At 36.0% G+C, this 14,192-nt stretch overlaps 1 protein-coding gene across 1 annotated transcript; it reads left to right on the top strand.

Moving 5' to 3' along the window:
* Positions 1-602: 602 nt before the first annotated feature.
* Positions 603-4,987, top strand: LOC106414132 (probable pectinesterase/pectinesterase inhibitor 33). Its single transcript, XM_013854839.3, has 3 exons — positions 603-1,413; positions 3,744-4,079; positions 4,163-4,987. Exons 1-3 carry the CDS (start codon positions 666-668, stop codon positions 4,858-4,860), a joined length of 1,782 nt encoding a protein of 593 aa, XP_013710293.1. The 5' UTR covers positions 603-665; the 3' UTR covers positions 4,861-4,987.
* Positions 4,988-14,192: the final 9,205 nt, after the last annotated feature.

The following is a 14,192-nucleotide window of genomic DNA, read 5'->3' as shown; positions in this document are numbered from 1 at the left end:
GTATAATTTTTTTTTTTTGAAAAACTTTAGTATAATTTTATTGTTAAAATGTTATGATTCTTAGACGATTTAGAAGTTAAGCAATTCATAAAAATTGTCGCCGTTTAAACCCTTTTTGGAACATTGAAGTTGATTTAACTTTTACTTTCATATATTGGAAAGTTGTACAATATAAATTATATAATCATATAGTAACATAAAAGTAAACAAAGATTATTGAAAGGGTTTGCGTGTGCTTGAAACTACAAGAGTAGAAACTGAGCTAAAAGCACATGGAAGGTTACTTTAACATTGGAAACACACACATCTTCTTCTTCCTTTGAAGTTACTTTTCCTCCTCTTTATTCTTTTGACAGTTTTTTCTATGGAATCAAATACAGACATCTATATATAGGATTGATATTTTATGTTTTTATAATCATAGGTTGCTAAATAAGAAAATGAGTCACGATATCATAATGTATACAATCCCAAGCAAAGACAACACACATCATCATGTTCACCCCAATAACAATCACTTGCAAAGTACATACACACAAACTCATAATAAACACAAATATTATTCAATTTAATATATAAAATAATAACCCTTTAATTAGTTAAGACATCACACCATGAAATTTTGACAATTCCCCATACAAACTCATATCCAAGAACTTCAAAAAATGGTTAGAGGCATCTTCCACATATGCCTCTTGGCATCGTTTCTTCTTCTGCCACAATTGTTTTCCACCGTAAACTACCGTGGCTTCACCGTTGGAGCAAATGTTCCTTCTCCATGGGACCATAATATTCCCCCACCACCAGAAACCACACCATTCGCAAGCCCCACCACCAGTCCTCCAACCACTTCAGCTCAATCCCCTGGTCCAGCGGCCGCATCGTCTCCGATCAACAACAGCTCTATCTCCGGCGACATGACATGGTGGTGCAATAAGACTCCACACGCTAAGACATGCACCTACTACTTCCAAAAGAGCTCAGACCGCAACATTAGCCGACCACCAAGGTTTCGGTCCGAGTTTCTGCGAATGCTGGTCCATGTAGCACTTGACCAAGCCGTCATTGCACACGCTCAAACAGTTAAATTAGGTCAGAGCTGCACCAATAACCAACAGAAAGGCGCTTGGTCAGACTGTGTAACGCTATTTGAAAATACGGTCACTCAGCTGAACCAGACGTTCAACGGACTTAACCCGGGGGCTTCTAGTGATGTGAAGTGTTCAGACTTCGACGCACAGACGTGGCTCAGCACGGCTCAAACCAACATCGAGACATGCCTGTCTGGCGCGGAGGATCTGAAAGTCTCAAATTTCGTCATGCCGGCCATCTCCAACAAGAACTTGTCGGATTTGATTGGAAACTGCTTGGCCGTCAATGGAGTTCTCATGAAGCAACATAATCATAAGACTGGTACGTTCTATTTTTTAGTATCATAATTAACTTTAGTGGTTAGTTACTCATTTACGAATATGCGAATTTGTCAAGATATTTTTGTTACGGCTTATTTTTCTCCCCTAATAATATTATGTTGCAACGATTGGTAATACAGAAAATAAAGTGTTACGTTTCACACACACACGTAATCAGATCAATCAGGCGCATTAATTTACACTCTATGGGATATATATATACGGTGCGGAAGTGTTTATTTTAAATTTTTATAAAATAAATATTTATTAGTATAAGTAATAATATATTATTTTCATAATTTACTCGTATCAAATAATTGTCTAATATGATGTTTTTAAACACAATAATTTATAGTTTTTATTGAATAATTTCATTTGTCTTGTAAACCGTCAATTGTATTACCCACAATTTTAGAATATGACCCATGTACTAGCACAAATGTATTATTTTTTATGAATCAAAATTTTAAGATAATATAATAAAATTGTTTTATATCTTTATTGTTAAAAGAGAATTACAGAATAAAAATGTCCATTAATTTTATAACTGGTTTATACTATAATGCCGCTGAGTAATTATTAAACCTATATTTAAGTATGTTTTGTCCTTTCTAATTAATAAATTATTTCCTAAATTGATCTAAACTAAAAAAACAATTCAATTACATTTTAATGCCACTAAGATACTACCTAATTTTAACGTTTAGCATTTATTATCTTTTTATCAAATTAAACAACAATAAAAGATACTTAAATTTTAAAAGAATCATTTATATAATATAAATACAATATAGATTAATATATAATCTTAAATATATTTTCATATAAAAAATAGCGCAATGTTAATTAATAAATGTCGAAGAGTATAAAATACATAGCGCAAAATTTTAAATAGTATTTAAAATACTTTTATTATACTTAAATATATGTTCAATACTTACTCAGTGGCATTCCAGTGTAAATAAGTTCTAAAATATATACTATTATTTGCGAAATAAATTTTTGGAATCGAGCTCTCACGTTAAAAGTTAGAGCGATTAATAACATTTATACTTTTAATGAATAAAATGTATAACTAAATTAATAAATAAAAACGAAATTTTAATTTAATAATTGATTAAAATTAATTATAGTCAGAATTATCCAAAATCTGAAAATATATTTAAAAAGAGATAATTTATGTATATTTGTATTGTTATCTGAAAAAGTGTTTTAGTAAAAAGTTAAAAATATGAATTATATAACTAAATATTAATCAAATAAAATTTGTAATTATATAATTAAAAATAGAATATTGAATTATCCAAAATCTAAAAATCACGTTAAAATCTAGAATGATTAATAACGTTTATAGAACAAAATGTATAACTAAATTAAAAAATAAAAACAAATTTTAATTTATTTGATTAGATAATAGAATATTGAATTATCCAAAATCTAAAAATCACGTTAAAAATTAGAATGGTTAATAACGTTTATATCCTTAATGAATAAAATGTATAACTAAATTAAAAAATAAAAACAAAATTTTAATTTATTTGATTCGATAATTGATTAAAATTAATAATTGTAAGAATTATCCAAAATCTAAAAATATAATTTAAAAAAGAGATCATTTATGTATATATTGTATTGTTATCTGAAAAAGCCTTTTAGTAAAAAGTTTTTTAGTAAAAAGTTAAAAAATGAATTATATAACTAAATATTAATAAAATAAAATGTATAACTAAATTAAAAAATAAAAAAGAAATTTTAATTTATTTGATTAGATAATTGATTAAGATTAATAATAGTAAGAATTATCCAAAATCTAAAAATATAATTTGAAAGAGAGTAATTTATGTATATATTGTATTGTTATCTGAAAAAGTCTTTTAGTAAAAAGTTAAAAACATGATTTATATAACTAAATATTAATCAAATAAAATTCTTAATTAAATAATTAAAAATAGAATATTGAATTATCCAAAATCTAAAAGTATAATAAAAAAATTATACATATATATATATATATATATTGTATTGTTATTTGAAAAAGTCTTTTAGTAAAAATTTAAAAACATAAATTACATAGTTAAATATAAATCAAATAAATTTTTTTTATTTATATAATTAAAATTGTAATATTAAGTCATTTTAAAATTTATTTTAGTATAATGAATATAGTGTACAAAGATCTTTTCAAAAATTATGAAAAAGCTTAAGCTCGCATTGCGGGCAAAACACTTAGTTAAAAAGTATTTGTGTTTTATACTTTTTTTTTTTAATAATATAGATGAGTGGATGACTTTATCTAACACCGCCATATTTCAACTTGTTTGGTTTATCAAGCTAACCACAAAGAATATTTCCCAAGCTGGGTCTCAAGACACGAAAGACGATTACTCGTATCCGCATCTTTAGCGAAATCGAGACCCCACCTAGTGGTGGCACAGGACAGGTCCGGCCATTTCCGGTCAATTCAAGCTGCGATAAACTTCGCAGGAAGACGGAGAATCAAGTCAAGATTCGTAATATATGTGAAGAAAGGTGTTTACAGAGAGAACATTGAAGTTGGCAACGATAACCACAACATCATGCTCGTTGGCGAGGGTGAACGAAAAACAATCATCACCAGTGCTAGAAGTGTCAAGGGTGGCTATACCACCTATAACTCAGCAACAGCGGGTAAATTACCTTCTTAATATCTTGGCTAAATTCGATTTAATTAATACGTTTTATGATACAAATAAGTTTATTGTCAACTGAAGGTTTTGGAGGCCAAAGGTTTGTTGCAAAGGACATGACATTCATCAACACGGCAGGGCCATTACGCGGCCAAGCTGTTTCTGTTCGGTCATCCTCTGACCTCTCTGTTTTCTACCGTGTCGGTATCCATGGATTCCAAGACACTCTCTTCATTCACTCGCAACGTCAATTCTTTAGAGAATGTTACATCTCAGGCACCATAGACTTCATCTTCGGAAATGCAGCTGTCGTATTTCAGAACTGCATGATTCTTGTCCGAAGACCTCTGCATGGCCAAGCCAACGTTATTACCGCTCAGGGTCGTGGTGACCCTTTTCAGAACACAGGTATAACCATCCATAGCTCAAGGATAGTCGCTGCTTCTGATTTGAGGCCTGTGATTCGAGCTTACAAAACCTATTTAGGCCGACCGTGGCAAGCGTATTCGCGTGTTACAATCATGAAGACCTATATAGATAACTCAATAAGTCCCTTGGGATGGTCTCCTTGGTTAAGAGGTTCCAACTTTGCTCTCAATACAGTTTTCTATGGAGAGTATAAAAACTTCGGACCAGGTTCTTCTACAAGGTGGCGTGTCCGGTGGAAAGGCTTCCACGCCATAACCAATGCCGCTGTTGCTTCCCGGTTTACTGTGGGAAGCCTCATCGCTGGTGGTTCATGGTTGCCTTCTACTGGCGTTCCGTTCAAGACAGGGTTGTGAGGAGAGTTGCATGTTTTATCCTAAAGACTAGTGTGATTATGTGTGTATGTAAAATCCTTGTTTTACATATTACTGATTTATTTATATCTTTTTACCTTATTTTAAAACCAACAAATTATTCTATATATCAAAAGAGACACGGGTATTAAACACCTTTGCTCTAACACTACATTTTTTTCTCTAACGCTATATCTTTCCCGCTTAAAAATCTGTCACATGTTATGAACCGATTTGTGAATGCCATAACCAAATAGGCATATTTTCTTAGACAGTTTTCTTTTCCTTGTATGCTTAGGATTTCCTTTTCCTCACGCTGTAGCTTAGGAGAATGTACAGGCTGCTTGACCCAGAACGTTACATGATTACAATAGTGCAGACCAATACTACACCAAAAAATCTGCAATTCGTCCCCTACCTTTCAGAGGAACGATTTCGAACTGAAGCCTCAGTACTTTACACTTGTGGGATAAACACCTTTCCATGGTCACCCATATGAGCATTATATGGACCATCTGGAGCGGTTCGAGGATTTGGTTTCTGTCCTTAAATTCAATGGAGTCCCTGACAACTATCTTCTTTGCATGCTCTTCAAGTACTCACTTGCTGGAGATAGTTCGCACTGGTTTACGCAGTTACCACCAGTATCTCTTACATCCTTGACTAACATCAAAAACACATTCATTCGTTATTTCTTTGATGAGGCACGTGTTGAGGACTTGTGAACAAAGATTGCTACATTCACATAGGAGCCTACAGAGTATTTCAAAAGCTTATGAATCAGTCAAGTCATATCAGAGGGAGTTTCCATACCATGGATTCAATGAGGTACAACTGCTTAGTACCTTCTTCATAGGCATTGCTTTGGGATACCAGATGGCTCTAGACACTAACTTCAAAACTAGGAATCCAGAAAAGGTTGTGAGACTTATTGAGAACTTTGCATCTGATAATAGCACCAAGAACACTGACTTCGAGAGGAGGAAACTTGCTACTATCTTTGGAAAAGAACAGATGGATGATTTTAAGGCTAAGCTGGACAGTGTTCACAAGCTTCTTAAGAAGCATGCTAACTTTGCAAAGGATGTAGAAGCTGTAGATGTTGGCGATGATGATGGTGACGAGTAGGATGTTAACTTCATCAGTGGTGTTTTCAGAATCAGAGATATGGAAACCAGGGCGGAAACAAGAACTCGTTTGACAACAATCAGAGGGTTAACTACAAGAAGAGTTCACAGTACCAGAAACGGTACAACCACACTTACAACAACAGCAACGGCAAAGCTTATGAAAGTTCATCTTATCAGAATCCACCACCATAGACCCAAGAAGCAATATGGAAAAGATGGTTGATCAGGTTCTGGAGGGTCAGCAAAAGCTGAGAGTGGATTTCAATGGGAAGATAAATGTTGTTTACACCAACCTGAACACAAAGTTTGAACCTTTAAGCACACATCTGAAGAAGTTGGAGACTCAGATGGTTCAGACATGAGAAGCTGTTAAGAGGCTTTAAGCCTTAATGAAAAAAGAGAGGAAGCACTAAAACACCAGGTGAGTGCCATCATGGATAATGATTTGTGGCAGGTGGTTAAGGAGGAAAAGCTTCAAGAGGGTGATTCTGGAGTTGAAAGCTCTATGAGTTTCAGCAGTTCACACTGATGTCAATCTACACCAAGAGAGGAGCACCGACGAGAATCGACCGACACATCCTGCCAAGCATCGATCGACACCATCTCTGGAGTTAGTTGTATCTTGCGAGATAATGAGGATCATGACCCACGAAGAGTTAACGGTTTGACACCCTCATCTACCCCAACCCTACCGGGTGACCACGGACGATATCGATCGGTAACATCAATCAGTATCCGATTGACATAAGGAGTAAGGAAACGATCGACAAGAGTTCTCCAGAAGTGATCGACACCCACTTTTCACCTACCGAGTGTGGCTACCTAGCATCGATGTGGCCAGACTGAATGCACTCAGACACCCATCTAAACCTTTAGCGGCATCAACAAACATCAACAACCAGCAATCTGAGGATGCAGCAGAGCCAATGATTATTGACCAGGATACTGAGGGACATACTTTGAGGAGAAGAAAAGAAAAGGCTCCCAAGCATCTAAGGAGAGAAGCTAATGAAAAAGAGATGGATAGCTTAGGAAATATATATAGGGTTTAAACACGTACTACGGTCTTCTGTAAATATAGAGAACTTTGGGGTAAAGTTAAAAATCTTAAAACTTCATTAAAATACGTTGGTTTGCTGATTTGGAGGAGTTTCAATTGTCATCATAGTGGTGTCGGTCGACACTTGTTGATTCTCAACCGCTTCCTCTCGCGAGTTGGACGAACCATTATTCAGTAAAATGAGCATAACTTTTAATCTAGGATCCTGATTGACCTCAAACCAGTGGAATTGGAAATACACTACAAGAAAACAGCGGTACTCTGACGGACATTCCGACGGAAAATGAAATCCTCGGAATATCCCGAAGAATTTCCGAGGATATTCTGAGGAAACACAAAATTTGGTTTCCTCGGAATTTCCTCGGAATATACCGACGGAATTCCGAGGAAATATCATTCCGTCGGAATATTCTTATGGAATACCGAGGAAAATTGTATTCCTCGGAAAAAACCGATGAATTCCGAGGAAATATTATAGACGTTAGAGAGCCGTTGGGGGATTTTAAAAATTCCGAAGAAATTCCGACGAACTAGCCGTTGGCATCGGAATTCCGTCAGAATTTCCTCGGTCTGTCGGCAGGATTTCAACTATAAATACAAGCACCCCTCTTCCTCTTCATTCACTCCATATCTTCATCCTCCCTCTCACTCTCTTTACACACGAATTTGATTCATAAAAAACATGTCTTCTTCAAATTATTTTCGTTCTTGGATCGATCGACCTCATTTGGATCCGAACACGAGATTGCTTACGGAAGAATACCAACGAGGTATAACCGAATTCATGGGGTTAGTTCACCGACAACCGGAAGCAAAAACAGGTATGTTAAGATGTCCTTGCTCTAATTGTAAAAATAAAAAGGTTATTAAAGAGTGGGATGTTTGGACTCATCTATATTTGAGTGGGTTTACACGAAGTTACAAAATTTGGTATCATCATGGGAAAACTGATTATGAACATGGTAGTACTAGCGAACCTCAGCCAGCGGTTAGATTTGAAGAACAATTAGAACGGATGTAGATTATGGTGTAGGTACTGAGCAGATGGTAAATGATCATTTTAGAAGGGAAGATTTACCCAATGGAGAAGCTAGGAGATTTTATGATATGTTGGATGCTGGAAAGCAACCATTGTACGAAGGTTGCAGAGATGGTCATTCAGCTTTATCATCTGCTACAAGATTGATGGGCATTAAAACGGATTATAATTTGGTTGAAGAATGTGTGGATGCGATTGCTGATTATGTAAAAGGTATTCTACCCGAAGATAATGTAGCTCCTGGCTCATACTACGAGGTTCAGAAACTCGTAACTGGTTTTGGTTTATCGTATCAGGTAATAGATGTATGCAGAGACAACTGCATGATTTATTGGAGGGCGGATGAACAGCGGGTTTCATGCAAATTTTGTGGGAAGCCTCGTTATAAAGATACGAGTGAAAGAGTTCCAGTGCCATATAAAAGGATGTGGTATTTGCCTTTGACGGAAAGGTTGCAGAGGTTCTATCTGTCTGAACGCACAGCACAACCAATGAGATGGCATGCGGAGCACTCAACAGATGGTGAGATCAGACATCCTTCAGATGCAAAAGCGTGGAAGCATTTCCAATCAAAGTATCCCGACTATGCGTATGAGAGAAGAAATGTCTACCTTGGATTATGTACTGATGGTTTCAGCCCGTTTGGCAAGAGTGGAAGACAGTATTCTCTATGGCCAGTCATTCTTACACCATACAACCTACCCCCAAACTTGTGCTTGCGACGAGAGTTTTTGTTTCTCTCGATTCTCGTTCCCGGACCAGAGCATCCTAAGAGATCACTTGATGTGTTTCTTCAGCCACTAATATATGAGTTGCAACAACTATGGGCTCAAGATGCTGAAACATACGATGTTTCGTATAAAGAAAACTTTCAAATGCGGGCAGTACTAATGTGGACAATAAGTGATTTTCCAGCATATGGTATGTTATCTGGATGGACAACGCATGGAAGGCTATCATGTCCATATTGTCAAGATAACTTTGATGCTTTCCAACTAAAACACGGAAGGAAAATGTGTTGGTTTGACTGTCACAGGAGATTCCTACCACCAGATCATCCATATCGTAGAAGTAGGAATTTGTTTACGAAGAACAAGAGGGTGTTTGACAGTCCACCTCCGGAAATTTGTGGAAAAGATTTGAAGACACAACTTAGAGATTTTGGTGCAGAAAGGACGCCAGACGTCGGTGGACATGAGCGTTTTCCGGTAGATAGTGTTGGAGACCTACATAACTGGCACAAAAAAAGTATTTTCTAGGATCTGCCATACTGGGAGGATCATCTACTAAGGCATAATTTAGATGTCATGCATATTGAGAAGAATTTTTTTGACAATCTCATGAACACGATCCTTAATGTTCAAGGTAAAACAAAGGATAATTTAAAGTCAAAACTGGATTTAGTCGATATATGTGCTCGTTCAGAACTTCATGTTTATGAGAATGGTAGGGCTCCTTTTCCCATATACCGACTTGATGCAGCGCGAAAGGATGCGTTCTTTGATTGGATTTCAAACGATGTGGAATTTCCAGACGGTTACGCATCTAATTTGCGTAACTGTATCGACAGAAAGGAAGGAAAGTTTACTGGCTTGAAAAGCCACGATTGCCATGTAATGATGCAGCGCCTCCTTCCGTTTACCTTCAAGGAACTATTACCACGAAATGTTCATGAAGCAATTGCAGGGATAAGTGGTTTCTTACGCGATTTATGCACGAGATCAGTGACTCTTGAAGGTATTGAAAATTTGAAGACTAACATAGCTGTGATTCAGTGCAACCTTGAGAAGATATTTCCTCCCTCATTTTTTGATGTTATGGAGCATCTTGTTATTCACCTGGTAAGAGAATTGGAACTTGGTGGTCCTGTGCAGTATAGATGGATGTATCTGTATGAGCGATATATGTTCCATTTGAAGAAGATGGTGAAAAATTTAATTAGGGTGGAAGGTTCTATAGTCGCACAGATGATCAATGAAGAAACTTCAAACTTTGCCGAGTACTACTTTCCAGCAGAAGTTCAGACCAAAAACAGAAGACCTGCTCGGCATGATGATAGAGGTGAACGGGCAACATATCATGTTACGGTTCCAGACATTTTCACAGACGTTGGACGACTTAGCGGAAACCAAAAGACCGTCGACTTACTGAGCAGGAGCGCAGTCATTTGCAAACATATTTGCTCACCAACTGCGAAGATGTTCTTCAATATGAGAGGATTTTCATGGCAGAAAAGCGGTTCGAATATAGATACGCCACAGAGGACGAACTAGAAGAAATGAAGCAGAGAGAATTTGCTGGATGGATGTTTACTTATGTGAGTGCTGGTTTGGCCAGAGGTGAAACATTTGACGATTGGATACGCGAGATGGTCGTTGGACCAAACTTTGTTGTGAAGTCATATCCGAGATTTTGTACTCGAGGATATGCATTCACAACTCAGAAGTGGAGACGTTCGAGTACGACTTATGATGCTGGCGAGTACAACTCAGGAGATGATGTATACTTCGGACACATCCATGAGATTTTGGAAATCAAGTATTTGGGCATGGTGGGATTGCGCTGTACTGTTTTCTATTGTGATTGGCACGACAACACTCCAGATCGAGGTGTGAGAACATATGCATTTGGTGTTACATCAGTAAATTCGAGACGGAAGCTGCAATATTATGATCCTTTCATTCTTGCTTCTCAGGCCGATCAGGTTTGTTATATCAAGTATCCCCGGGTAAGGAACAGAGATGATCAATGGGTTACTGTTACAAGACTCAACCCGAGAGGCCGAGTTCAGGGAAGTTCTGAGCTGGAAGACCCACTACAACCAAGAACATCCGGCAACTTAAGTGCAGCAGAAGATTTAGGTGGAGTTGGCCTTGTAGTCGATTTAACCGACTTCGGAGAGGAAGCCGCCGTTCATAGAGGATGAACCAGTGATTGGAGAGTTTCACCAAGATCCAGATTCAGATTCATCTGGTGATGATGACTCGGAAACAGACTAGCGTCGACTTTTTTTTTTTTTTTAAATATAAATACCGAGGAAATTCGGAGGGCATATAGGTTTTCCTCGGAATAGACCTTGTCGATTTAGGGATTTGATTATAGAGTCCTTTTCCTCAGAATTTTCTCGGAATATTCCGAGGAAATTCCGAGGAAGATAGGGGTTTTCTCGGAAATTCCATTATTTTTCTCGGAATTCCCTCGGTATATTCCGAGGAAATTCCGAGGAACTAGGGGTTTTAAACCAAAAACAACGTTTTGCGGATTGAATAACACGTATATAACCTTCATTAAGTGTCTTAACCAGATCATGAAGTCAAACTTTGGTGTTTTACCCAATAACAAACACTTTACGATTGCATGAACGAAAACCACACAACGTAAGAGAAACACTTATACACTTTAATAAACAGTAAAGAGAATACTTACAATTATTTTTGAAATTTTGTTATTTCATGGTTTATGATCATCTATACAAAGAATCCTCAATGGTATGCATTATAATTGTATAAGAAATGAAATACGGCGAAAAAAATCGATGTTTTGAAACCCCAAACCCTGGTTCCTCAGAATTTCCTCGGTAATTACCGAGGGTATTCCGAGGAAACCTGATTCCTCGGACTATTTCATTTAACCGGGTACACCAAGCCGCCAAATATTTCGCGAAAATTGAATTAATGATTTCCGAGGAAATTCCGACGAATATATTAAATAATTCCGAGGAAATTCCGACGGATAATTTCCGTCGGACGCCTCATTTTATTAGGTCGAGCCCGACCTTTTTCCCCATTTCTCTCCGCCGCACTCTCTCTTTCCCCTGCGATTTCGTCGACTCCTCTCTTCTCCCTTGCGATTTCCGGCGCTTTCTCTCTTCTCCCTCGCGATTTCCACCCTAATCCTCATGTATGAACCCTATCCCACTCTCTTAGGTTAGATTTGTATGGTTTTTAAGTAGATTTGATGATTTTGGAATGAGATTTATAGATTTTTGGTAGGGTGAATGGTAGGATTGTGTAAAATCGAGTTTTACTATGTATTTCACTTGATTTGGATTTTTTTTTTTTAGTTTTTATTAATTTTGTGGTTATAAAAATCTAATTTGTATTATATATATATAATATGAAAACGTTTTTTGTATATAATATCTATTTTTTGCATTATAAAATCATTTATATATTTATTAAACATTTTTAAAATCTATAAAACTTTTTTTTGTGATTAAAAATCATATATATAATATTTAAAATCATTTTTTGTGGTTATAAAACGTTTTATGTAATTTTTAAATAAAATATAAATTTCTATATTTATTAAACATTTTTAATATTATTAAAACTATTTTTATGTTTATTAAACATTTTAAATATTATTAAAACTATTTTTTGTAATTATTAAACTGTTTTTGGGATTTATTAAAACTATTTTTTTAATTTTTAAACTATTTTTTATTTATTAAAACTTTTTTTTGTAATTATTAAACTATTTATATTTTTGTGATTAAAAACTATTTTTTTAACTATTTTTTATTTAAACTGTTTTTTTTTTATTAAAATTATTATAACTAATTTTTAAATATGTTTTTTTTAATTTACAGGTCTAATGATGATCAGATCCGGCCTCGACCGCGTCGTAGCTGGGGTGGTATGGGGAGCCAGTCTCGGGGTTCGTCCAGCCATAATCATGATTCCGTTTCACCCCACAGCTCCTACCATACATCTCCCTCTCCATTATCCGCTTCTGCTGCTTCCGCTCCCGCTGCTGCACCTGCTCCTGCTCCTCCGGGTCGTCCGGGAGTGATGAGTGTTGCGGAGTTGGTTCGACAGCCCGGTCGTGACCATCTTCCCTATCTCACTCCGTATCCACATGGACGGGATCAAACATGGTAATTAAACTTTTATTTTTTTTCCTTAAAATTTGATTCATTATTAATAATTTGTTATTTATATTAGGTTCAACCGATCCGGGAACGGGATCAGCGCATGGATCAACCGTATGATGTACTCGGCCCTGGACAAGGGACATCCGACTTTCACTGACTTCCCTACCGAGAAGCAGCATCTGTGGTTTCGTCAGTTTGCGGTAAGTATTCTAATTTATTACTTATAATTTTTATTTATTAAAACTATTTTTTAATTATTAAACTATTTTTTATTTATTAAAACTTTTTTTTTGTAATTATTAAACTATTTATATTTTTGTGATTAAAAACTATTTTTAAACTATTTCAGAAAGAATTCAACTGGAATTCCGATGATACGCTCTCTATCTATCACCACTTCGTCCATAAAGTTATGGACAACTATGGGAAGCAAATGTACGAGTGGAAGAAGAAGTGGGAAATACACAAGGTAGTTTTTAATTAATTAAACAATTTTTAAATTTATTAAACTATTTTTTATTTATTTAACTATTTTCTTTTTTTTTTTTAATTAAAAGGTCCCAAAGTCGATAAACGACACGGCCAGGAAGGAGTTGTGTGCGCATTGGGATAAGGAAGAGACGAAAGAAACTTCTTCCACCAACTCCAACAACCGCAGGAGCGACCGTAAAGGGAAGGGCATCTACTAGCATAACTTGGGTGCTCAATCTATTGCCACTCTGGGGGATCGCATGGTAAGTTCAACCGTTTTTTCTTCAATTATTTAAGTTTCAGAATTTTATTTTTTTGTGCATTTTTCAAATTTCTAATGTTTGTTTAATTTATGTTTTTTTCAAGGCGGAAGAAAATGAAGGCGAGCCGGTTGATGATCTCGCCCTAATGAAAAGGGCGTATACCAACAAGAAGACCGGCTAGATTAATGATGGTCTTGTGAGGGACGTGGTCAGCCTGGTCGAAACTCAGGTGTATGACGAAGTGTCTCGGCTTCAAACTGATGATGACGATTCGACGGCTTCGACCAACTTGTCTCCGGTTCGAATCAACGAAATCGTTGAATCGGTAAGTTCTTTTTTTTAAAGTTCAATTCATTTATTTCTTGATTTTTATTTTATCATCTTTTTATATTATTTAAATTTGGCTATTTAATATTTCAGTCGGTTCCAAAGAAGAAGGGACGTTTGGTCGGTTTGGGTCGTCGCTCCCGGTCGGCTGCTCCTTCTTCTGCACCAC

The sequence above is a fragment of the Brassica napus genome, chromosome A1, assembly GCF_020379485.1.
Source record: "Brassica napus cultivar Da-Ae chromosome A1, Da-Ae, whole genome shotgun sequence".
NCBI lineage: Eukaryota > Viridiplantae > Streptophyta > Magnoliopsida > Brassicales > Brassicaceae > Brassica > Brassica napus.
The sequence above is the reverse complement of the archived record's forward strand: the minus strand, read 5'-3'. Positions and strand labels throughout refer to the sequence as shown.

Excerpts from the sequence above, each read along its gene's own strand:
- LOC106414132 (XM_013854839.3), top strand. The coding sequence starts at position 666 with ATGGTTAGAGGCATCTTCCACATATGCCTCTTGGCATCGTTTCTTCTT. Across the intron at positions 1,414-3,743 it reads GCAACATAATCATAAGACTG|CTAACCACAAAGAATATTTC; the intron begins GTACGTTCTATT and ends TGGTTTATCAAG. Across the intron at positions 4,080-4,162 it reads CTATAACTCAGCAACAGCGG|GTTTTGGAGGCCAAAGGTTT; the intron begins GTAAATTACCTT and ends TGTCAACTGAAG.